Source organism: Sciurus vulgaris (assembly GCF_902686455.1).
Source record: "Sciurus vulgaris genome assembly, chromosome: 8".
Taxonomy (NCBI): Eukaryota; Metazoa; Chordata; class Mammalia; order Rodentia; family Sciuridae; genus Sciurus; species Sciurus vulgaris.
The window spans coordinates 92,459,092-92,486,310 of NC_136468.1; the positions used below are offsets into that span (position 1 = coordinate 92,459,092).

General features: G+C 36.5%; 1 protein-coding gene across 7 annotated transcripts in view; it reads left to right on the forward strand.

The window, feature by feature from the left end:
• Positions 1–27,219, forward strand: part of ITPRID1 (ITPR interacting domain containing 1) — a 134,279-nt gene that overhangs the window by 62,761 nt on the left and 44,299 nt on the right. For all 7 annotated transcript variants that reach the window (XM_079149861.1, XM_079149866.1, XM_079149865.1 and 4 more), the window contains 3 exons: positions 937–1,139; positions 4,470–5,044; positions 7,099–7,156. In XM_079149861.1, the coding sequence (XP_079005987.1) occupies positions 937–1,139; positions 4,470–5,044; positions 7,099–7,156 (836 nt within the window). The remainder of the gene's footprint in view (positions 1–936; positions 1,140–4,469; positions 5,045–7,098; positions 7,157–27,219) is intronic.

Below are 27,219 nucleotides of genomic sequence, written 5' to 3' on the forward strand. Positions count from 1 at the left end.
TGGTAAAACTTCATCAAAATTCTGATTCCCAAGCCAGGCATGCCTGTAATCCCAGCAGCTCCAGAGGTTGAGGCAGGAGGATCATGAGTTCAAAGTTAGTCTCAGCAAAAGTGAGGTGCTAAGCAACTCAGTGAGATCCTGTCTCTAAATAAAATAGGGCTGGGGATGTGGCTCAGTGGTTGAGTGCCCCTGAGTTCAATCCCTGGTACCCCCAAAATTGCAAATTATATGTTCTGATTCCCAGAATCCATGAGTTGAAAAATTCCAACTCAAAAAGAAATTCAATACCTGGGAAGTGGATTGGTATACTTAAATATAAATTCCAGATAACTGATATTTATCATTTTCAGTGCCAAAGCAGACTAGAGTAATTTGATACAACGTTTGTTTTTCAACAGTCCAAAAAAAGAAGGAGAGAGAGAGAGATAACATATTAATCCTACTTAGGGACTTAAAATCATTCGTAAACATGAGCCCCGGTGGTCTGCATTCATATGTAGCTGAGTATGTCCCAGAATAATACTCTTTAAAAATATTCTTCTTCGAGTCTACTGTTGATTTTTTTTTTTTTCCCCATTTTTTCTCTTGCCATCAATTACCACTTCTTTGTGGTTGACAGTGCACTATCTCTGGCATCCATTCCTCAATCTCCCTGCACTGTCTAATTTAACATTTGCTCTTGGGGAAATAAAAAGCCAGATGGATGAACTCGTGGCATTGTATGTAAAGTATAGGCAAGCAGTCCCTAGGTGCAGAGACTGCTGTCCTTTAAGTAAGTATATATGAGCGCCAGTGAAGGCACCATCTGTCTATTCAGGTTCCTCTTTCACTCGGTTTCTGGAAGATTGGGTGACTAGAAAAAAGTGGCTTATGCTTAAGTGAGGTGTTATTGGATAAAGGGACTCTCTCTCTCTCTCTTTTTTTTTTTAATCACAGCATTCTGGAATGGCTGGAATTTTGGGAAAAAGATCCAGTGGAAATTCTCTTAGATCTGGGGTTTGGTGCCGAGGAGCCAGACATCTGCACACAAATCCCAGCCAGATTCCTTGGTTGTGGCTCAGCAGCCAGAGGAATCAACATCCGTGTTTTTCTTGAAGCTCAAAAGCAGCGGATGGATGTTGAGAACCCTAACTTGTATGGTAAGCGAGGACCTTGTGGCATTAGCATCTCAGCAATGACAATGAATGGCCTTTTGGACCACAGCATTAGGTGGATGGACACAGTAGACTCTGTGCAGTAACATTCAGCTCCTTTCTTACAGTAGCTTAAAACAGAAAAGATTTATTTCTTGATCAGTCTACATGTTTACTGTGAACTGGTGTGGATATTTGGAGGAAGGACTCATCTGCTCCAAATTGTCCTCACTTGAGAATTGGCCCCCAATCCCACCACATACCACCAATCTGGAATGTCACTAGTAGCAATAAAAGGAAAAAGGTGGAAATAGAGAAACATAGTCAGCTCTTAAATCCTCTGCCCATAACTACACATATCAGTCCTTCTCAGATTCCATTGGTCAGAAAATGTCATATGCCTACGTAACTCCAAGGGCTACGAAGGTGTAATCATGCCATATGCCCCTTGAAAGAGGAACACTGGTAATACTGGTAAGCAGCTTTAATATACACCATAGCTAGGAGGCAGAGAAAACAGTTTCTCACAAGGCATATATGGGTCATTGAGTGACACCTTAATTTCTCATCTGTGAGGCTCAGACCAGCACAACTGACACCCCAAACTCTGAGTGGTAGTTATTAATCTCTCATACCTGCAGATTTGTGGATTAGCTATGCCTAATCCTTATAGTTAGTGTACATACTGTTCTATTTCTCCAACTGGTCATCAGTGGAACACTTTTCTTTAGGATATTACTAAGGATGTTCTTCAGGCACGTGTACTATATGCTTGAATAATTTGGAGTGAGGATATCTAGTAGTTTATTTACTACAGGATTGATGCAATATGAAAGGTGTATTTTCAGTGTCCTAAAGGAGAAATGCAGCATTTTCAAAATCATTTGAATTAGAACCCCCTTTTGGAGCAACAAAGGATATCTCCATGGAACAGAGCTTGAGTGATTCTAGATGGGGAAAATGGCAAAGCTCTGTTCTGAAATAAATTATTTTAAATAAATAAATTCACTGAAAGGAAAGTCAAAGGAGCTGAAGTGTTTTTATCACCTAATTATCTGAAATCAAGACCTCATGTGAATTTCTCATTTTATTTTTCCACTTTCATTTCCATGTAGATGAAACGGTTCTCCAAATTTATGTAACGGGGTTTTTATAAGAGAGTCGTATATCAACCTGAACATGATGTGAAGTTTCTTTATTTTTAAAAGCAATTAATATTGTTGTTTGTTGTCTCCTCTTCTAAACCCCACAGAGATGTAAGATCCTTGATCGATTCAATATTTTGAGGAAAATAAGGACATTTACTAACACCCGAGTAGTGTCTGAGCTGATCTGCGAAGGAAACACTTTACAAATGAAATTGACACATGGATTTTAGAGGAACTAGGAGTTTGTCCCTAATCCTGTAATGGCTGGCCTCTTATTTCCACTACTTAACACTTAACAATAACACTTTTGATTCAAGAATGCTGAGAAGGTCAAATGTAAAACTAGCAATAACAAAATTAGTTGGCTGTTAGAAAGATAGATTGGAGAAGTATGTCTCATTCAAAGTCAGTACAAAAGGTTCAAACTTGAGGATGAAAAGCAATTCGTCCATTGTTCAATCTACCCAAAGGCAAAAATAAGATACTCATTCAACTCTTTGGACTATTGTGTTCTCTGAATTGACTGAACCAATTAGTCTGATAGGCTTTGTCTTAGTCTAAGTATAAAAACCTGCTATGGGGTGGATAGAAGACAATCATAAAAGCTGAATTACGCTCCAATCATACCCTTGGGCTCATAAAAGAGATTTGGTTTCAACTAAAGCTTAACTTGGAGGGAGGAATTTAATCAGAATTATTCTGAAACATCCCAAACCCTATAGGTCTTGAAAGAATAACACAGTCCTCTGTGGGAAATCCCTCAAACCTTTTGGAGGATGATTAGTTAATATCTTCTCCTTTCTGGTGAAAGAAGCAGATAAGTGTAAAGACATGCACAGGGAAGAGTCAGCATCATTGCTCTGACGGCGCAAAAAACAGTGCAAAGTTTAGTATCTTCCCCTCCTATGTGGTCCTTGACCCTTGCTGGGCTCTGCAACCCTGCATGCTGTCACTAGGGTTAAAAGGAGACTGTGAAATACACAGCGTTCTGTTTCCATTACTGTGGCTTTATTATCTTCAAATAACAAAAATATTTTTTCACCATTTTTTCAAACTGGTAAGGCATCTCAAAATTAACCCTTAGTATATTAGGTCTCTCCCTGTGCTAAGTCAATACTTGCAAATGTCATCTGAATATTGAAGCCAGGTCATCCAGAAAGGCTGACAAGATGAGCCGGTTTGTTTGGAAGGACAAATGCGTTTTCACATTCATGACTTCTTTCTCTTGAAAGACTGAAGAAAATATATTTTCTTCCTGTCTTGCACATTCTAAATCATTTAACAGTTGATATTTATATAACAGTGTGTTTTTGCAACTTTTTTTGATGCTCACAGCAAATATGAAACATACATAAGACAGTCATGATTACAAGATTAAAAAAAACTGACCATTTACTATGTCTGGCATAGAGCTTAGCACTATATATCTATTCATTCATATAGTCCGGGATTGAATTTCCAGCAATGGTTTTCCTGAGACTTGAAGCCAAACTTTCTGGCTACATATGCAAGGACCATTCCATCTCTCTGGTGCTGGAGAAGATGGAGGTCATGATGAAATATCTACCCCATGAATCTGTGGGAAGAATACTCAGGCTGTGTCATGTTGAAGGAGCTGGGTTCATTGTTTTACACTTCGTTTAATACATATAAATATATAGACTCATACACATCCGTCGTTTTTAGCAGATTAACATCTAAAAATGAGGGCATATATGAATCCATATAGCTATGTATATTCAGCTACATTTAAGAAGTATTGACTTTCTCCAAAGCACAGGGATTTCTTATTACACTGGGGAATCATCTCCATGTGAGCAAAGGTATGTGCAAAAAATTTAGTTTCAATAGTTTGAAGTTGTTGGGCGTGGTGGTACACACCTCTAATCTCAGCAGCTCTGGAGGCTGAGGCAGGAGGATCGCAAGTTCAAAGTCAGCCTCCGCAAAAGTGAGCACTAAGCAATTCACTGAGACCCTGTCTCTAAATAAAATACAATAGGTCTGGGGATGTGCTTCAGTGGTCAAATGCCCCTGAGTTCAATCTCCAGTACACGCCCCCCAAAAAATAAGAGTCCTCTCCATCTTGAAAATTATATTGTAACCAGCTTTTCAGTTTTGACTACACCATCCACTGCAGTTTCATTGAGAAAACTCAGTGTAAAACTTTTGCATTTCTTGTGTTCTCCAGGCCGTTTCCGACAGCTGGAAATCCTGGACCACGTAACCAATGCCTTCTCATCTCTGCTGAATGATGTTAACATCCTACAGAGCCAAGTAGAAGAGAAAGCTGGAGGAGACAGGGTGCAAAGAACCGGAGTGAGTGAGGCCAAAGAGCATCCAAGAAGCACTAGTAAATTTTTACGGAGAGCTTCAAGATGGAACATCCAGAGGAATTGTGACCCAGAAGCATCTGAATCATTCGAGATGAAAGACAGATTTTTCATCCCTTCTGCCAAACCATGGGAGTGTGGGACAGAGTTACCAGCAGCCGCAATCTGCCACAACCAAAGCCATTTGTCTCCTTTGGCAGAGCATTGGTCTGCCCAAGCCTGTGACGACTTGACCCCTTGTCACGCTCCCCAAGCTCTTCTGGGCAAGCAGTGGCCTTGCTCGTTCATGCTGGCCAAGCAGGCTTCCCCTTCCTACATGTCTGAGGGGTCAGTCAGGGACAGAGCTCGGAAGGAGAACTTGATTCACATTAACAAGCTCAGGAGCATGTCTCATCTTGCGGGTAAAGGACCAGACTCCTTTGAAATGGAAGAGGTCAGTGTTGTACCGACATGCTTGCATCCTATGGGAAATAACCTACCTTCCATCTCTCACCTATCTTTCGGCTTGTCAATGGTGTATCTTATTATTCCAAATCCCGTTTAGTCTAAGATATTTAAAGCCATTCTACTTGCTTGAGTCAGAAATAATCTAGTACGAAATGAACTTTCTTCTCTTCCTTTCTTTGTCTTGCTCACAGATTAATCCATGAGTTGCTTGAGCTCAATGTTTTACGATGCATCTCAGTAGGCTTTGTCCGGTAGCTTCACCTGCTTCACCTTTGAGGGTCAGAGCAACTATTCCCTCTCAGTGAAACCTGCCCTGACAATTCCCCTGCTGTGTCCTCACAGCTTGTTTTGTAAGAGATTGTGCATGAGTCAGTGACCCCTCCAGCTCTGACCTCTCAGCAGCTTGGAGACCAGGGGATGATGTGTCTTGGAAATGTTTCCTCTGCCATGCCTACTGTAGTGCCAAGGGCAAAGCAGTAGAACCAGGTGGGTTTTGATGTTAGGGGATTAGTTTTGTTTGCTTTGGGGTTTGTTGGTATTCCTGTGGCTCAACCCTATTTCACACACACTCCCTGCTTCTTCATGTTACCTTCGGTCACACTAATTTTCACTCTCATTTAGATTTCCACCTGTACTTCTCAGTCCCCCACCCCCAAAATACATACACCTTTCCACTTTCCTCTAGACATATAATCCCCAGGTGGGGTCACATCTTCACTGAGCCTTCTGTGTGCCAGCCACAGACAGGCCAGAACAGAATTGGTAACAGAATCTGCTTAGAAAGGAGCTCCAGAGAAGTGTCAGGGGTGGGCACAGAAATTAGTAACATGGTGGGAAGGTGGCAGACATACTTTTAAGACACTCCGCAGACTTGTTTTGGCGTATCCAGGCAGCAATTGAAGGGATTCTTAACCAGTCAGGGGTCTAGGAGTATCATGAAAATTGTGGGAAATAAGGCTTAATAAAATATTAAAAGATAAATAGGATTTAGTCAAGTAAATATGTCTATCACCAGCCCTCCCTGCCCCACAAAGACATAAAAATGTACTCAAAATATCTTTAGTCCCGAGTTCTTGTTTTGGTCATATAACCACAATGTTTAAAATGTTTATATCTTTTGATTCAGCTTTCAACATTCAGACGTCAATCTCCAATAAATAAAATGACATGTAGAAATAGATACATGAACAAAGATATTCGACTCAGCATTATTTCTACTTGCAAAATTTTTATAACATTCCAACAGTTGGAGAGTTGTTATGTAAACTAATGTACATTCAAAGTATGGCCTACCAGGCAGTCATGAAAATGGTGCTTTCAAAGAAATTTTATGATGTGGGAGAAAAGTTTCCCTTCCAAATTTTGAATGAAAAAATTTGACTACCTCATTATATGCAGGATAAATGTATGAAAAAGAAAACCTGCGAAGAAACACTCCAAGATGTTAGCAGTAACTGTTTCCTTACACTGTCTAACTTTTTTCCATCATGTTTCTATAATGAGCTGCTTTACGATTTTTAAAGTATTCTTTAATATTTTATTTTAACAATAGCTTTATTCTCATTGATAGAGTATTATTATTAATTTCTAATACATATCAAAAAAATAAAGCCAGCTCTATCGATTCGGAAACTAAATTTTCTTTGATCTGTCTAGGTACTATATAGCACTTGAATTTTTTTAATTACTTTCCATAAGTTTAGCAAGCCAAATTAACTTACTCCCTCTAAATATATTTAATGTGTTCTTGATAGCAAAAAAAAGTCGTAATAATATTATTATGTGAATTTAGTTCAAATTCACATCTCCCAAGAAGAATCACGTATTCTTACCTCCTTCCCTTCTCCCAAACTCTTTAATCTTTATCATGGGTACTTTGTCCTTGCCACCTCCTCCCAGCAGACTGTAAGCTATTTGAGATCAGGAACTCGTGTTTATCTTGCTTACTGGTTGCCAGTAGTCACTCATTATACATTGACTAAATGAAGTGAATTTTTATGAAAAAAATTCTAATGAGATTGTTGCAATTTGATGTCTTAGGTCCAGAGCTTTGAAGAGGAAACTAGTAACCCTCTCGACCTGACTTCAGGAACTATAGGTAAGAAGTCATCAAGGGGGAATGACTGCATTCATGATCTTTCAGAAAAAGAATGTAAACAACTGGCATTTAACTTTCTTAAATATGTAGAAAGCTTGAATTATCTCCAGGAGATACCTTACACTTGTGCATCATTTGAGATTTAAAAGCCTAGTTGCAATGCAAACATACATGTGAATTTTAAAATACCAGGAAAAAGGTGCCCTATCCCTAGGGCTAATGGAGTCCTTGGATGTCTAGCACCTTGGATGTCTGACTACTGTACCTGAATGGATGTCAGATAGGACTAACTAGGTGAGTGTTTCCCTACTCCTACTACCAACTGCTTGGCACTACACAGGCATATCTTTTTACCAGTTCCCTTTAACCTGATGAAAGACAAGTGCAGATAATTTTTTAAGTTTTCCACCAGCACTTACATTCTAAACTTTGTATGACCTTGATCTTAAACTCTCAGTGGAAACAAGTTGCCTAGGTGTGACTCCCAGATCTCCTCTTAGAAGGGTGTTCCATCCTCTCCGTCAACAGAGGAGGAAGCCTCTCTTTACTCCTGGACTTAATTCTCTCATGCAGTTATTATAGTGATTCAGCATTTCCATGTTCCTGTAATGGAGCTAGAAGGAGGCAGAGATTAGTCAAGCAAAATAGAGCAGATGAAGCTAGTGCATTTCTTGGAAGAAAATATGCAAATTTTTAATTTAATTTACTGTGGTGTCAAACACATCTTTTCCATTACGAAGTGTATGTATAGGCCTCATTTTGCTAAATGCTATTTAGAAATTTTGCATTAGTAATTATAGGGTCCTGCTGATTACATAAATTGTTATCCTGCTCTTTGAAGTAATTACCACATAACCTGCATTGAGGTTTATAAGACAAAAATAAGCATCTGTTTTCCATCTAATTGAATGCTTCTCAATGAAGCTGGAGGTCCCCTTGCCAATAGAAACTGCCTTCCTTGACATTCAATTAAGAGGTCTACTGATATCGTGTAAGCATCCCAATTATGCCAAAAAATTATTTAGGAAGTTAGGCAAAAATTACTGATCTACATTCAACCTCAAATTGAGAGAGTAAAGTGAGATAAAGTAAAGGTTAGCCTAGTGGAGAAAATCTAGGCAACAAATGAGATTTTATTACTTTCAAAAAGATGTTAGCTTACAAAAAGAAAGGAGATCAAATGTGAAAAAATAGTTGAATTAATGAGGAAAATGACTATATATGTGTAATTACTTATATATATAATATGTACACATCCTATCTGCATTTTAACTAAAAGTCTGATAGATAACTTCATTTGATATGTAAAGGCACATGGATTATTTTGATGAACAAAACATGGCAGAAGTGATGCTGTCTTAGTATCAGGGCATAACCCTTAGCTTACCTGCCCCTTCCTGGCTCTTGGGAAGTCCCTTCTTGAAATAGTCCTGCTGGAAACCCAGACCCCATGTTGTGAGAACCCCAAGCTACATGGGAATGATACATGCAGACACTTTGGTGGACAGCCCTGAATGCCTCCCATGTGAATAAGCCGTGGATGATGTCCAGCCCAGTCAACCTTTCAAATGATTCTACTCCAGATGCCAAAATCCAAGTGTCAGTCACACAGCTGAGCTAGCTAGTCCACAAAACCATGAGAGATAAGAGTACCTTGTTTGAAGACATACATTACACGCACTATACACAAATGCACAGGCACATGATAATCTCTTCAAATATCTTTAAAATTTAGTTGCAAATCACTTTAACACTGTATGGGCTCTACTCATGCAAAGTACCCTGAATATTGGCAGAAAAAGTGTTCTTCAGCCCTTTTTAAGCGAATTCAAGCAAGACGACTTCTTATAGAAAATGGAGACGCAAATCCCCAGATGTACTACTATCCTCCCTTCACCCCTGATAACTTATCACTGAAATGACACGGTAACATAAAGAGAAGAGGGAAATAATTACAAGTGTTATTTAAAGGATCAAGGTACATCATCTACATTCTAGAAGCCCTGAGGAATGTGTGGCATATATGGTGAAAGAAGTTGCAGACAATTCTAGAGGAAGAATCATCTAGAGATTAAAGAGAGATGTTTACTAAAGAAACATATGAACACACTGAGGTCATAATTTCCAAATGAATCTCATTTATCAAATTGAACATGACAAACTTTCACTTACTCCTTATGCCATGAATAAACACAAGAAAAATTACCACAAAAAGACTGAGCATTTCGAGAATCACATTCAGAAGAAATGCTCCCACTACTCAAAACGTGACTATGAAGAAACAATAGAAATCTTTGGAAATGAATATATGTATGAGGACATTGTATCTGTAAAGAGAACAATCTCCAATAAGTAAAGTTAAGATTCCATTCAGATATGATTCACAATATCTGGTTCTGTTTCTAATAATGGCTGAGTAACACCTAATGGGCCAATCTTCTCACAGATTACAAAATCTGGACAAAATATTTTTTTAAATGCCTATCTAAAGACCCTGAAGAGTGCACAAGAGCAGGCAGATAGATAGTGTGTGGTGGGGAGTCAGCACTTGAACACTTGGTATAAAATAATACACTGCATCAGCTTCCTTTATTAAAAGACTTTTAACCTGAAGGCAAAAGCATTCTAAGACTCCAATAGACAATAGTAGTCTTACTATCCAGAAAAATCAGAAGACAGAACCTGGGACATTGGCAACAGCTGGAAAGTAAATGTGTGTATGTCAAAGGGAAATACCAGAAAGGAGAGAGACTGGAAAATCCCCGAATTCTAATCATGAAATCTGTCCATATCTCTGGCCAATATTTGAACTAAAATGCATGGAAAAGACTTCAAGAATCTCATCTAAGGTTAAATGAAGTGAATGGAGATTTCCATTTTGAATTTGATTCCAGCCAAGCTTCCTAACTCTTAAAACAATATACCATTCACAATATTCAGGCACAATAAAAATTTACTGGACATGAAAAAATAAGAGAATGTAACCCATACTGGGGGGGTGCAATTAGTAGAAACAAGCTATGAGAAAATTCTTATGGTAGACTGAGTGGGTAAATGCTTTAGAGGTTATTAGAGTCACACTGCAGGACAGAAAGGAAAATGTACTCTAATAAATGAGAAGATAGCAAATCTCAAAAGAAAAATAGAAATAATACAGATACAGAGTGAAATGGAAATTCTGTTTAATTTTGTAATCCAAAATCCACTGAATAAATTTAACAGCAGGTTTAAATGATAAAAAGGGGAAATAGGGAAGAATAGAATTACTTTATATTAGGTAGAGGGGAGTAAAGAGAGGGGAAGAGGTATGGGTGAAGGAAGGATAGTAGATTGAAACAGACATTATTACCTCATGTACATGTATGACTGCATAACCGATGTGATTCTATAATATATACAATCAGAAAAATGAGAAATTATACTCTATTTATATATGATCTATCAAAATGTATAAGTGCATCCTACTGTCATGTACAACTAATTAGATCAAATAAAATTAAAAATTAAAAATTAAAAAAAACTTGGTGAACTTTGAAATAATGGTGAAAATTTTTCCTAATTCATTCACAGATAGACAGTTATAGATTCAAAAAGTTCAGTAAACTCCAAGTGGAATAAATAACAGAATATTACACCTAAACAGTGTTATGACAAAAGTCATAAAAATCAAAGATAAGAAAACATATTCAAAGCAGGCACAGAAAAGTAATAAGGGAATTAAGATTTGAATGATAAGAGACTTCTCAGAGAAAATGGAGACTAAAGATAAAAGAATAAAGATAAGATAATCAATAATAAAGATAAAATAAAGACATTTTCTGATAAAACAGGCTCATTATGAGCATACCTGCTCTGCAAGCATTGCTAAAGGAAGTTCTTCAGACCGAAGATGAGTGCTATGTTGTGGTGTTTCATGCCATATGCTGATGTAATACATGATAATCTATACCACAGAGGATGGAGGAGTTGGTAAATGTAGCAGCAATACAATGAGCCTTCTACATTTTACATGAAGTGGTCCAATATTGAATTAAAGTAGGTTGTAAAAAAAATTAAGGATATAAAGCAGTCAACAATAGTAGAGTCATACACACATTGGTAGATACATGATAGATAATGATAGAAAGTAGAATAGCAGTATAATTGAGCCAATTCTGTATCGTTTATGACAGAACCAAGTAGACCCAGACTCAAATTCTGGCTAGTTTCATTACTTTCATGTGACCTAGAGCAAGTTCATTTACTTCTCTATTCTCATTTCCTTAAATGTAAAATAACAGGAATCTAATTCACACAGTTGTTGAGAAGCTAAAATGAGTTAATTCATGAAGGAGATAAGAAGGTCTGGATCATGTTAATTACTCTATAATAGTAGTAATATGTTGTTAATATAAATTAAGAAATAGAAATAATACATTTTATTTAGAAATAAGCTACTGACTAGAATAATCTCTTTTAGAAAGAATTAAAAGTGGTCACCTTTCAGGAATTTATTTTTATTACCTGCTCTTTAAGTACTGACTTTTTAATTCTATATTATACTTTGATTAAATAAATAAATATTGCATTAAAATGTTTTTTTATTAAATCCAGGCACATCAATGATATGAGAAAAGCTAAAAATAAGAGTAAAATGTATGAATTAGAAGGATATGGCATCCACAAATATCCAGACAGAAAAGTACAGATTAATCACAAAGAAGAAAATTTTCAAACATCGCATTAATAACACTAAATGGTAGATGGAAATAAACTAATATACTACAAGTTAGAAATGGAAAAATGTGAACCAATGATTTTATACACAGTCATATTCTACTTTATCTACAAGAATAACCTAAAGTCATTTTCAAAAACAAGAGGACTCACCAACTACATCCCCCACTTCCCCTCTAGGACAATATCTTCAAAAAGGTGAGGGCATGATTGAATCATGGATCTATGAAGCAAATAGCAACTGCCAGCTGAGTTACTTAAGACAAATTACTCCATCTCTAGATTTCTGCATCTTCATCTAAAGAAAATAAAATAGGGTTAATAACAGCATCTACTTCATGGAATTGTTAAAATAGTAAATAAGTTAATACATGTAAGGCTCTTAGTTTATCAGCTCTTTTTATTATCCCCTAATTCAATAAAATGTTACTTAAAGCACTCTAGAATAATCAAAATTGGGAGTGGAAAAATGAACTCAAGTAGTAAGACCCACAAAACATAGAGTTAAAATTCAATTAATTGTTGTTAGAGCTTATGAAACAAATAAAATGCTAAAAAAATAACTTATGAATTAACAATTACAATAATGCTTTAGTTAAACCTACTTTATTACAACAAACTTACTAAGGAAGGTGCATTGTGAAAGGTTGGCCACAGGACAAGAATGAAAGACAAAAACTAATGAGGTGTTATAATATTAAAATCCAATAGTAGATACTTTAAGGCTAAAGAAAAATTTAAAACTAAAATAGAAATTAGAAATTAATCAAAATTATAAACCTCATCTCAGAATTAACAGTCAAGGCTGCAGTTGTAGCTCCGTGGTAGAGCACTTGCCTGGCATGTGTGAGGCACTGGGTTCAGTCTTCAGCACCACATGTAAATAAATAAATTAAATAAAGGTATTTTTAAAAAAGAATTAGCAATCATAAATCACTACATTCTAAGTAACTTAACATCCCACATATAAAAGCTGACTCCATTAATGTCTTTAAAAGCCCACACAAATCAATAAGAAAGACAGCAAGAAGATCTTATTAGATTAATAGGGAAAGGAAATACATAGGCAGTCTTACAGAATAACTATAAAAGCTCCGCAAGGAGGGTAAAACATGTTCAGCTTTGCCTTTTTGTCTATCACATTAGCAAGTATTTAAAGGCTTAATAATAGACACCCATTATTAATTGGAAATTACATTGTCATAATTACTTTGAAGTGTGACCTGTCAATTTAACATGGATATAGCTTTCGATGCATTCATTTCAGTTCTGTAGACTCTAATATAAACCCAATGATTTGTGCTGCAACAATGTTCATAATGACAAACAAAACACAACCTACATACCCGCCAAAATAATCTTCTTTGAGAAATTATGGTACATCTCTACATTAAAAACTTCTGTTGTTATTTTGAAAAATGTGGAAAAATAAAGAAAGATGTCTCATGAGGCCCGGGGATATAGCTCAGTGGCCAAATGCTTGCCCATCAAGAATGAGCCTCTGAGTTTGATTCCCAGCACTGCAAAAAACAAAAACAAAAACCTATGAGAAAAAAAACTATGTGCAAAAGATTCTATGTATGTACTCTTTTGTGTTAAAATAGTATGGCTCTATTGTATGGAAGTATGCACAAAATGCTTCTGGAAGGATGTAAAAGGAACTGTTAATGATAATACGTTAACAGAAGGGAAATTGAAATGTGTTAAATTAATTGGCATCTTTTAATTTTCTTTTGTTGCGATGTGCATATGTTATTTTCATAACACTACATAGCAATAACTTCTGGCAATACCACAGGAAATGGACACAATAAAAACATAATATTTTAATATTCCTCTCAGTCTTTTACAGAAAGAGCATAAAATAAGGATGATAAAAAGATATTAATTTTATAATTGATAACATTAATTTAATACAAAACTATTGAAATAAGTGTTCTTTGCCAAAATTCTTAGAGTATCTATTTAAAAGTCTAACAACACATAAGTGCAAAGATTATTTCATTGATTTTTTTCATACACATGTAAAAAGTATAGATGCCTTTTCCTCAGACAAAATTTTATATAATAACATTTGCATTCAATAATAAAAGTAGAAGCAACAATTTCTAAACCCAAATAAACACATTAACAAGCCCAATGGTGGCTGGGTTTACCATCCTAAATAAAAATGCAGAAAATTATAAGTTAAAACTGTGAATTCAGACAACTTAAATAATAATAATGATAAAGACATTTCATTGAAATCAGAGTTATAACAAAAGCAGTAATCTGAGGCAAATTCATAGCATTGATTGCTTTCATTATCAAATAAGTGAAAACTAAAATAAATTGCCTTAAGAAGTCATCATGAAAATAATAAAATGAGCATAATTAGAAGTTAGAGATTAATAAAAATACATGAAAATTAGTAATGTGGAAAGCAGAAACAAGTGATTTGGTAAGTAAAATCCAAGCACTAAATCTTTTCTAGTAGAAAAAGACAAACTTTAAGAACATAAATCAATAAAAGACAAAAAGTGCATACAAATAAAATTAGAAAAGCAAAATAAGAGACAAGACATAAAAACACTGATACAGAAAATAAATGAAGAGCTGCAAAATCTAATTTTAAATTACAAAGTACAGCTATTGTATTTAAAACCAGTGATAATTACTATGAATTGCATTTTAGGAAATGTACATATGTGTGTGTGTTCATCTTACATCATTTCTTTATATCTATAAAGTTTGTGTTCAGGTATAAATTATATGCAAATGTAATTGTTTTACATATGTTATATATTTCATATTATATAACAAATAACTGAAATTAACCAATAAATATAATCAGTAGGCTAAATAGGAAAATTTAGTGTTGTATCATACTCATATTGTAGAATTATACATGGCAATGATGATAAACATTTATTCACATAGGTAAATATCATAGATACAAGGTAGAGATAAACAAACCACAATTGGATACATAGGCATATAAAATATATATTGACTTTAGCAAACTTGTATGTTAATAATGCACACACAAAGTAAAAGTACAAAAATATGCAAGGGAATGTATAAACACCAAATTCAGGACCTTGGTTAACTCTGGGAGGAAGGAAAAGAGGGAGAACATGAAATCAGAAGGAGGTAAATCCAGGACTCCTACTTTATCTGTAACATTTCCTTTTTAAAAAATTCTGAAGTGACTATAACCAAAGGTTGAGTTTTAATAGAGCTTTTTGACTGCTTCAAGGAGTAAATATTTGTTATGTTTTTCTATACATTCCATGCATTTGAAAGATTTTCAAATATTTCACAAAGCAAAAAATTAAAAACCAAAGATGTCAGGAGGAATTTTGCTAAAGTAGTGTGAAGTATGTAAATGATCAGTTTTCAAACTCAGCTCCAATCTAAGAAATACACATAGATATTACTGTCGGACAAATGAATTTTTAAATTAATGGAGGTTTAGGAGTCCGTGAAATGGAATGTTGGCCAGGGAGCACAGAGCAATGTGTATCAGAAACCCTCAACTGTGTTTACCTGCTGATCTGCATGGACCCTCTAGAATGTTATCCTAAGTAATATAAAAAAAGAGGTATGAAAAAATTGGAACTAGCCAAAATATCCAGTAAGGAGGAATTTTTTTGGATTTTTTTTTAATTATTTTTATTTGTTTTAATTAGTCATACATGACAGTAGAATGCACTTTGATGCATCATATGTAATAGAGTATAATTTCTCATTCTTCTGGTTATACATAATGTAGGCTCCTACCAATCATATAGTTATATATGTACACAGGGTAATAATGTGTGATTCATTCTACTATTCTTCCCATCCCTATATGCCCTCCCCTCCCTTCAATCCCCTCTACCTAATCTTAAGTGACTCTATCTTTCCCTAGCCCTCCTGCCCCATTGTGAATTAGCATCTGCATATCAGAGAAAACATTTGGCTTTTGTTTTTTGGGGATTGGCTTATTTCACTTAGCATGATAGTCTCTAGTTCCATCCATTTACAGACAAATGCCATAATTTCTTCTTTAAGGCTAAGTGATATTCCATTGTATATATATATACACCACATTTTTTGTATCCATTCATCTGTTGAAGGGCACCTAGGTTGGTTCCATAGTTTAGCCATTGTGAATTGAGCTGCTATAAACATTGATGTGGCTGCATCACTACAGTATACTGATTTCAAGTCCTTTGCATATATGTTGAGGAGTGGGATAACTGGATCAAAAGGTGGTTCCATTCCAAGTTTTCTGAGGAATCTCCATACAACTTACCATAATGAACAAATAATCCAATTAATAAATGGGCTAAGGAACTGAACAGACACTTCACAGAAAACTACATACAATCAATCAACAAACATATGAAAAAATGTTCAACATCTCTAGTAATTAGAAAAATGCAAATAAGAACTATTCCAAGATTTCATCTCACTCCAGTCAGAATGGCAATTATCAAGAATACAAACAACAATAAATGTTGGTGAGGATGTGGGAGAAAAGGTACACTCGTACATTGCTGGTGGGACTGCAAATTGAAGCAACCATATTGGAAAGCAGTATGGCAATTCTCTAGTAAGGAGGATTTTTAAAGTAATAATACATAAAACAGAATGTCAGACAATCATTAAAAATGAGAATACAACTGCTCTTTCATGACACAATGGTTAAAGAGATCCTGCAAAATGTATAATCAGAAAAATGAGAGATTACACTGCATTTATGTATGATCTATCAAAATGTTTAAGTGCATTCTACTGTCATGTACAACTAATTAGAACAAATAAAATTTTAAAAAGACAAAAATAAGTCATAAAATATACATCCCCATGCAAAAAGTCTCAAATCTCTTACATACAATTACATTCATCACCGTTATAACATATATAAAAATTGCCTGCATACAAGACAAATTACAGTCAATGGTTTGGTGACCATCTGAGTGTAATGAGTTTTCAGTAATACATTTTTCTTTTCTTCTTTTACGTATTATAGTGTGCAGATTTCATTTGTAGCAAGTGTCTAACCCTCACCCCACACACACAAAAAGTAGAGATGATGGATCAATAGAGAGATAGACAGATGATAGATAGATTATCCATCATAGTGTTGACAACGCCAATCTTTGATAAAAGGACACACCTGGGTTTTTTCCCTCCTTTGCTTGTCTCCTAATTTGTCCCAAACATTACAAATAATCATTCGACAAAGATAACCCAAAATGCCAATGTTTACTGATTGAGTATTTTTGAGGATTTACTAAGAATAAATCATGAAGATTTTGTTAATAGGAATTTTGCTCCAAAGTAGATTTCGGAAAGTTTAATTTTGAATATGGATCTCTTACATCCTGTCTCCCGCTTGGTTGGCAGTCAACGCTAGATTCTATTCATTCTCCCTCTCTCTCTCATTCTTTGAGGGTATTTCAAAGGAGTTGAGGTGTTAATGAGAACCTTCTCCTTTCTTAAGAAGACAAGTTCCTCAAGCTCTGCCTCTCTTCCTCTGCTCTTTTGCTGCTGCTACCCGTGTTAAATGACACCTCTATTGGTCTCATCTAGAGAAACTGTATCTTTTTTGCCTGTGTTTCTCTCTCTTATGCTAGATTGTGCTCTAGAAGTCCCCTACATTCAGGTCATCTCCCCACATGTGTTGGGTCACATCTGAGCATCTTTCATCTGAGCAAGAAGAGTTCCCACTCTAATCTACCAACCTGTGATTGAACTCTGCAACAATATATTATATGCAGAGTATTAATGACTATTCTCACAATTTATGACATGGTATTTTTATTTATTTTACTGACAAGAATCTCAGTAGAGTCTTTCCTCATTATTCTTAGAGAATTGGTTCCACGACTCCCTGACAGATATCGGAACCCATGGACGTGCGAATCCCTTATATAAAAAGGCATTTTATTTGCATATAACCTACATGCATCCTCTCATATAGTTTAAATCATCTCTACATTACTGGTAATACATAGTGGAGTGCAGACACTAAATAGTTGTTCTATTATTTTATTTGTATTGTTTTTATTGTTTTATTGTTATTTTCAAATACTTTTTTTTTCGTGATTGGTTGAATCTGTTGATGAGAAACCCACAAAAACAGAAGGTTGACTATCTTTGTAAATTAGGAATGTATTCAGTTGTATATGCCTTCCAAATTTATAAATTGGTGCTTTATTTTCGCATGTTGCATTTAGTCCTAAGTAGTGTAGATTTATATATTCAAGTTTCACACTCATTACCTGAATGTACATGGAGTCTGTTGCTTAACTTTATATTCCAGATCAATTACAATTTTTATTAAGGGGCAACTCATTCTTAACATACTAATAATTTACACTGAAACACAGGCTTGCACTGTCCTGAACAGTTTCAATTCTATCGTTAAATGCAATCTCATGCTACTATTTCCCTTTTAGAAATTGGACATCAATAAATTAAACAACTTGCCTAAATTTACACAGCTGGCAGAGGAGGACCAAAATTCAAGCCAACATCGTTTGAATTCAAATCTACTCCTCTTTCCATCCTGAATCCATGTATTCGACAAATAGTTAATGAATACTTAGATGCACAGGAACACATTCTGGGTGCTGGGGATACTGATGGGAGGGAAAAAGAAGCTTCCAATTCTTCCACGTCTCATGGAACTTGTAAATGCTGGGAGAAATTGGTAAATAGTGAATTATGTAGAAAAAGCAATAGATGATGGAAAGATGCTAACATCCAGGAAAAGAGCCAGACACAGAAAGGAGAACCTTATTAAGGCATCCTTTTAAATTCTTGGCAACATATATTGAGTACTTCCTCTGTCAGCTGAGGTTCCAGGCACCTTACATGTATTAATTCAGAAATCCTCCCCAGAGGTAGATTCTGTTATTCCCAATCCCATTGCACAGATGAGGAAACTGAGGCAGATATGGTATCGCTGTCACAGCCACACACTCCAGAAACCTGACTGTCTAATGCCAGTGGTTTTCTGACTTGACCTTGAGAAAATGCTCCCAGTTATGCCCTGCAGCTCTTGCCTTGAATACTAGTACTGAAAATCAATTAAATAACACACCTGTTCAAAGATTAAAGAAGCTGAGATCACAAGTCTTCAAAGATACTGATTTCTTCAGTAATCTACTTTGCCATTGATAATTTCATTCCTGGGTTATTGTCACTGGCTTCCCTGATGAGGTGAGTTGCTAATGTGGAGGTCAAAAGGGACACTGCTGCCACTGGAAAAAGGGATGAGATGCTCATCTTGCTTGTTGTTTGGTTAGTTTGGGTAGTGCTATTTGTTTGCAGGGAATCAGCACATATGGGAGAGGATACTGATCATCAGCAACTGCCTATTCACAAGACAGACTAGGACCAGGACCCTGGTGGAGAACAAGCCACAGTGGCCCTGTCCCTTGGCTCCGTCACCTGGCCTCAATTTGAGTCCAATTGCTTAATTTTCTGTACACCCCGTGAAAGCCAATTCCCATGCTGCTCTGTCTTTTCTTTATTTTTCTCCATAATGTCGTTTCTGGCTGTTTAACTGCAGCAGGCTTTATGATAAGGTTGTTTTTTTGTTTTTTTTTTTTTCCTTTTACTTTTTTTTCTTCCTTGGCAGTAGGCATAGACTTAATTTTAAAAGACACACTCAAACTCCAACAGCCCTGAACAACTTGCACAGAGAGCAGGGTGTTTTCTAGCCTTGTTTTAAAAATATTACAATTTTTTTATTAGGCAATTTTATCATTGTTATAAATAAGTAATTGTACTGGGGAGAAGGGATAATCCTTATTTAATTAAATTCATCTATACTCCCAGGTTGGCAGCAACAAGACATATGTGAGACTAATACCCGCAGCCTGCCTCTTTGCATGTGCAATTAAAAATTCACTCTACAGTAGCACTGGCAGTTTAGTGTTGCTTTTGGCATTTACAAATTCTTTTATTTTGTGACTTTTTTTTTACCATACACATATGCTGGAGCAGATGTTGCTTATTTGTTGTTTATTCAAATCTGTAGGCTCTGGCAGCTAACTCCATTGTTCTGTAATGAAGCTTTATTCACTGTCCTGTATTAGGACCGAGCGCCTGCACGAGAGGCTGCCTTAGTTCCCAGTAGGACGCCACAGTTATTGCCCTTGTAGTTGGCTGTTCATAGTTGGAAGCTTGCACTGGGGGAAAAAAAGCAGCGGCAACAAAGGGCTGGGTGGTCACCGTCAGGGTGAGTGCAGGGGAGCCGACGGGAAGGTCATCGAGCTGTGCTCGGCTCTGTTTCTGCCTGGTGGTCTCAGCCTGGCATCCGGGCTCATCTGCTGTGGGGATTTGGTGTCTGCGACGTGGAAGCACTCTCTTCCTCCTCCCTTTCTATTTCTCCTTTCTTTTTCTCTGTCTAGTTATTTATTTCCTCCACAAGCAGGGTGTCCGCTACCTCTCCCCACTCCTGTCCCCACCCTCCTGTTCCCACTGCATCTGAAGAGTTTCCTTAATAACCATGCTTAGCCCTCGAGCTCTGTCCAACACAAACCTGTTTCTTCCACATCTCACACCTTCATCCCGTCTTTCCTGGTCCAGACACTGCTTTTGGCGGCCCGTGTCTTGGGGGCAGCCGCACTTCATAAAGTTGAGAATGTCAGGTCCACGTTGACCGTAATAAAGACCTGCTGATCCCCAGAGCTCCAATGCCAATTTGGAGACATTCGCCTTCTGGAAAACCCCTATCTTGGCCAGGAGGCAATCAATCAGAGATGTAACCACCTCCATCTGGCACATTATGACATGGAACCTCACTATTAACACATTTGTGATTCATCTTGTCCCAACGAGTGGTGCCAGGGATCAACCGCATCCTCCCTCCCCATGGCAGCTGGGAGCATTCTAGCTTCCCAGCATGCAGAGTTAACACATTGGCTCCTGTGACATCCCGAGTAACAATTCTTTTAATTATCACACCTTCCCTCCCTCTCCCCGCCCACTCCACAGACATTTTGGCACCATGGGGATATTTTGCAGCAGGCAATCCGTACTTTTCTTAATTGACTAAGTTCCGATAGCAGTGAAGCCTGGTATTATCCACTCTCATCAAAGGGGAAGTTACTTGACGCTAAGTTCTATAGATATAACATCCTACACTTTTGGGGGGGACCTTTTACTTCCCTCAGTATGCTGTAGTGTTCATTCATATTTTTAATTGATTTCTGTTGTCCGTATCCTGAATGTGAATCTCTTTAGGATTGAATTCAAGGTCTTTCCTATTCTGACCTCAGCCCATCCTAACAGCCTCACCTCTTCTCCACTGCCTAGATTCTGTGCATTGGGTTGCTCATCATCCCCCCAAATTCTCTACTTTTACACTTGTAAGGGCTCCTTGTTTCCATTTCATGGAATTCACTTCTGAGTTGCCACATGTCGAATGTTGTCCATGCTTCAAGATCTCAGTTCATTTACTGCCTCTTCTAGTATTTCCTCCAAGAACCCTATTCCCCAGGGATACTCCCTCTTTAGTACTCCTAAAAATGTACATATATACCTGTACCACAGACCTTAACTTGCTTTGTCTTGTGTTGTAATTAGCTGTGTACAAAAGGCATGTTCTTAACTAAATCATTACTTCTTTTAAGGACAGTTGGCATGCATTTTTATAGCTATCTCTGGTTCCATCTACAGAGGAGGGGTTTGCAAGGGGACTATAAGAGATGACAATAAAACTTTATTGAGCATTCCATGTGCCAGTGCTACACAAAACTCTTTAAATTCTTAATTCCTCAAAACCACCATGGGAATAAGTGAAGTTTATTCCCATCCTACAGATGAGGGAGTCGAGATTCAGAGAGGATAAGGAATATTGGATCAAGATCCCTTGACTAGTAAGAAATTGAGCTCGGATTCACCAATCCATCTGATCCTAAAATTTTATTCTTATTAGAATGCCCCTCTTTTCCCAAGCACAATAAATTAACGTTACTGTGTTACAAGAGTTAAGATGCCACCCTAATATTAAAATGTAGGGAGAACTAGATTTATGGTTCAATAGAGAAAACACTGCTAAATTTCTAAGGGAACATTAAAATCAAAACATATTATGTTTGAAATGATTCATACCAAAGAGAGAGAAAACAAAATAAAGCTTATTCTTTAACCAGGGGCTGAGTTCAGTTGAACTCAGGCTTAGTTCTGTTATCATCATCATCATCAAACCATTATCACTCCAGTAACTATGCCAGATAGGAACATGAACAGGAGTCTGCTTTGCTATGCCTCTTACAAAAATTGAACTTTTATGATAAACAAGAGATGTGTTTCTGAACTTTTTCAGAGAATAGTTTATGTCAGATGCAAAACCAAGAAGCCTCTATTTTGTTTTAGGCTAAGGACTTTTTGGAAGGGAGTTGGAAAGTCAATATATGACAGTCCTTTGGGCCTGGAGAAGTCACTGGAAGGAGTGACAGTGGCCTAGGTAGCTGGTAGCAGCCTCTGAGAAGGAATGAAGGAGGTAAAGCTGATGCATTTCAGGTGCTTCTTGTCTCAGTGGCCACGTGTGGGCATAAAAGAGTTTCAAGGTCAATAGTGAATCAGGAAATCTGGGCAGTTAACTTAGGAGTTTGTGTTTTGCCAGAAGTCCCAGGTAGTACAAAATCAATGCAAAATCAACGACTTGGGAGAGAACTAGGGAAGCCCCTAGCTTCCTTTTCAGGGGTCTGTTGGAAGCACCATCCCAGGTTTTGTCTTGTGTAGCAAACATGATCCTTTACGATGAATATGAGGCTCTGGACCGAGTTGAACAAATAAGGGATTCCAATGAGAAAGGAACTGGCTTCGAGGGTTAGGGTTCTTCCTTCCCTAACTAATCTGATTCTGGCTGTTCTCGTCTTGGAAAGAGATTTGGCACTGTTCCTCCTAGCCTTCCCTGGGAAAGTAGAAGCCAGAGGTGAGGCTTGGTTCTCTTTCTGGGAAGAGAGGTTGGAGAGGGACTCAGAGCCAGAGCAGCTGAGATTTTGATTGGTTTCTTCCGCTGCCAACTCTAGCCAGCTTCTGGTGCCCACACAGACCTCAATGATGATATCTGACATGGTCTATTTCCTTCATCATGTGCAATTTGCCCACCTGCGTGACCCTCTCACAGGTTTGACCTTGGTCACAGATGGCTGTGCTAACCAATAGGATTTGTTTTATAAAATATACCATGATATGGATTTGTAGGTATTCTGCTTTTATTAAATGACTTTCCTTTTAAACTTGTGTAGAGTTGGTCTACAGGGAGTTTCCAATTTCTTGTTTCTTATTATTATTCCTGCTGTGTTAAGGGACAAATTAATAATATAAATTCTTGCTCCTGAGAAACATGACTATTGGAGGAAAAAAAAAAAAACCTTGCTCTTTAAGTACAAAGTGAAGACATTATGATTTTGTAGGAGTACAAAGATCATCACATGCATACTCTGATAATCACACAGTTACTGTGAGATCTGACACCTACTAGAAGCTCAGTGATTATTTGTTCAATGGGTGAAAAACAGGATCAACAAAGACTTCTCAGGGACCGTATCTCTGCCTATGAAAAAAAACAAAGCCATGCCCTTCAGTAACCATCTTTATACTGCAGTGATACAAACAAGATGATAGAGGGAGAGTATTCAAGATGGTCAAGCCTCAGGCTTAAATAAAACTGCTTAGATAAAACTCTGCACAAAAAAAAAAAAAAAAAATAGTAGCCCAGTACCATACATATCTGTTTCTCTGACTTTATGTGGAGAAAAGAACTGAAAGCTTAGAGGAATAAAAGATTATCCATTAGATGATGACTTTCAAATATTACTATCAAATATTATGTCAACTGAAGTTTTCAGCAGGAAAATTGAAGAGGAAATTAAAAGCATACAAAGAGATGGTGGTGGGAAAAAAAAGATGTAAACGAAGACATTTCCAGGAAGTATTTTGACTAGTTTTCCAGATCCCATATTTTTATGATTTTTATGATTGTTGGGATTGATCACTGATGCTATTTTCCTTTGTGCAAACTGGCAAATCTTCTGTCTTCTCCAATATATCTTCAGTATTATTTTTCACAAAGTAAATGTTTACATCAGGTAGGCTAGGAAATCTAATAACTTCAATTGACTCTCCTCCTTTTCCCCTCTGTTAATTTCTACTCCTTTTCTCTCTAGATGGGATGATTTTTAAGTCTTCTATGAAACAGTCATCCTTGGTTCTGCCTCACCCTTTTCTTGGGTTAGATTCTCTCTCTCCTAGAGTTCATGTCTTCCTCTTCTTTAGACGTTTCCTGCATCTCTATTGATTGTTTTTTAAAAAGAACATACCCCATCAGTTTTATTAGATTCCAAGGTGCAGCAGCCGAGAGCAAAGCTGGGCCCTTAGTGTGCCTCTCCTGCCACCCAGATGGTGCACATTGACTTTCTAGTACATCTTAGCATCACCCACATGGAAGGTCCCCGGGAGTGGATTCTTGTTAATCTTGTTTCCTGAACTTCTCTGTCTTAATTGGTACCTTCACTTTGATGGAGGGCTGTCTGTAATAGATTCCTAAGGGGTATGCAAAAAGAGGTAAATTTTTTGAGAATGTGAACATATGAAAATGTTTTTATCCTGCCCTGACAATTAATATGTTGGCTCAGCATCAAATTCAGGGTTCAAAATTATTTCCTTCAGAATTCTGGAGGCCTTGCCCTCATGGCCTTCTTGTTTTCAGTGCTGCACTTTTGAGAAGCATAAAGACAGAGCCCTGTTTTGTTTTACTCTCCCTCAAGAAGCTTATATATTTTCTTATTGTTTCTACTTCTCTACAAGTTCATAATAATGTGTAGGAGCCTACTTTCATTTTTCTCAGGATCAATCACAAATTCATGCCCTTCAGTTTCATATTATTGTTAATAATTTTCTAACTCTATTTTCCCCTCTTTTTCTTATGAAAATTAAATTATTTGAATATTGGCACATATGACCAGCTCCTCTAATTTTCTTTCATTTTTCTACTTCTTTATTATTTCTTTATTATTTAATTCTAATTTCTGCAAGAGTTTTCAATTTATCATCTAATACTTATTTTGGATTCTGCTGTTTTGGATCTGTAATGTTCCTTTAAGTCCATGTGTTGAAGACTTGGTCATCAGCCTATTGGAAGGTGGTGGAACCTTTAGGGTGTGGGGCTTAGTGGAAGGAAGTTAGGTCATCAAAAGCATGCCCTTGATCCCATCTCTCTTTGCTTTCCAGTTGAGGTGAATAGGTCTCCTCTGTCATGTGTTCCTGCCAAGATGTACTGTGCTGCTACAGGCCCAGAGCAGCAGGGCCAATCAACCATGGACTAAACCTCTGAGACAATGAGCCAAAATAAACCTTTCCTCCTTTTAGGCTGATTAAAAGGTATTTTTTTACAGTGATGAAAAGCTTACTAATACAAATTCATTTGTTTTTATGTATTTAACTTACATAATAAGGTTGTGTTCTCATAATGCCCCCCCCAGCATTCTTTTCTTGTGTCATGATTTCAAAGCTTTCTCTTTGAATATAATGATATTTCATGTGTATGTAGGCATGTTTCTGTGTGTATATATATATATATATATATATGTAAACTTTTCCTTCTACCACAATTTTTCTTTTTTTTTTTTTTTTTTTTTTTTTTATCCATTTGCTTTTTGTGGTCTGTATCTTCTATGTTGGCAGTTATTGTAGATACCTGGTGATTCTTCCCTGCAAGCTCATGATTTAAAATGAAAGACTAAAAATCTCATTAGAAGTTCTGACTATGAGGAGGACATTTGTTGCATTTGAACTTAACTGTACACCAGTCTAGAATAGACAATTTATATACATATGGGTGGGGGAGAAAGAAAGAGAAAGACAGAGAGAGAGAGAGATGGAGAGAGAGAGAGAGAGAGCCAGTTGGCAATGTGGGAACCCAGTCAAGAAGAACTTAGATGTTTTAGCTTTCAATATCCAACATATGCACATCTATAATAAATTAAGCATAAGCATCAACCAAAGGTCATTGCATTTCTGTTTTCCCAGGTTTAGTGAATGAACTTAAAGCATTTTCCTGGGTTGCAGGTGGGGAGCCACTCAATATGGTGGGCTTGTGAGGAGAGGAATATAGGATTTGGTGGCTTCCCAATATCTCTTATTCTATCCTATTATCTTCACACCTCCCTTTTTGTCGAGTTATGGAAGTCATTGCTATTGAAGGTTCTTACTTCTTTTGGTGGTTCTGAGTTATGCACAGGGCTGGTTCTCTTTTTCATTGTTTATGGTTTAGTTTCCTATAGGAAATCAGTTATATGCTCTCCCATCTACTTCCTAGTTCGTAAGATAAAGAAACAAAGCATTCTCCCCTTCCTTTGTTTTTGTTCATTCTTTTATGGACTCATTTGTTTTTATAACATCTTTATTGACATATCATTTATATGCCATAAAATTCACCCTTTTAGCATGTACAATTCAGTGATTTATAAGGATATTCACAGTACGTAACCATCACCACTAATTTTAGATTTTTACCACTCTCAAAGTGAGTCCATATCTATTAGTGATTTCTTCATTTCTGATTCCCTCTCTTTTCAGCCTAGGTCAGTAATTAACTTATTTTCTATCTCAATGTCTATTTGATACATTTTATAGATATGGAATCACATACTATGTGGTCTTTTGTGAATAGTTTCTTGTATCATAAGGTTGAGATTTATCCATGTTATAGTATGTATTATACTTTATTGCTTGTTGTTACCAAATTATATTCTCTTGCATTTATATAATGCATTTAATTAATCTCTCAGATGATAGATGTTAAGGTAATTTCTACATTTTCACTATTACAAATAATGTTACTAAGAGCATTCACAATGAAATTTTTATGTAAACACACATTTTTATTGTGTATATGCCTAATAGTGGAATTGCTAAGTCATGTGGTGGCTCTTTGTTGAATATTTTCAGAACTTTTCACGTTGTTTTACAAAGCAGCTAAGCCGTTTTACAAACCCACCAAAAATGAAGGAAGGTTCTAATTCTCCTAATCACGTTGACTTTTATTATTATTTGTCTTTTTAATTTTCACCATTCTAGTAGTATCTTATTGTGGTTTTCATTTGCATGATAACTAAAGATGTTGAACAACTTTTCATATATTTATCAACCATTTGTATAACTTGTTAGAAGAAATGAATTTGAAATTCTTTGCCCATTTTTAAATAGGATGATTTATCTTTCTGCTTTTGAGTTCTAAGTGTTTCTTAACATATTATAGATCTAAGTCCCTTATCATATATGATTTTCAAATAGTTTCTCCCATTCTATCTTCACTGTGTCATTTAAGGAGCAGTTTTAAAGTTCTCTCTGTC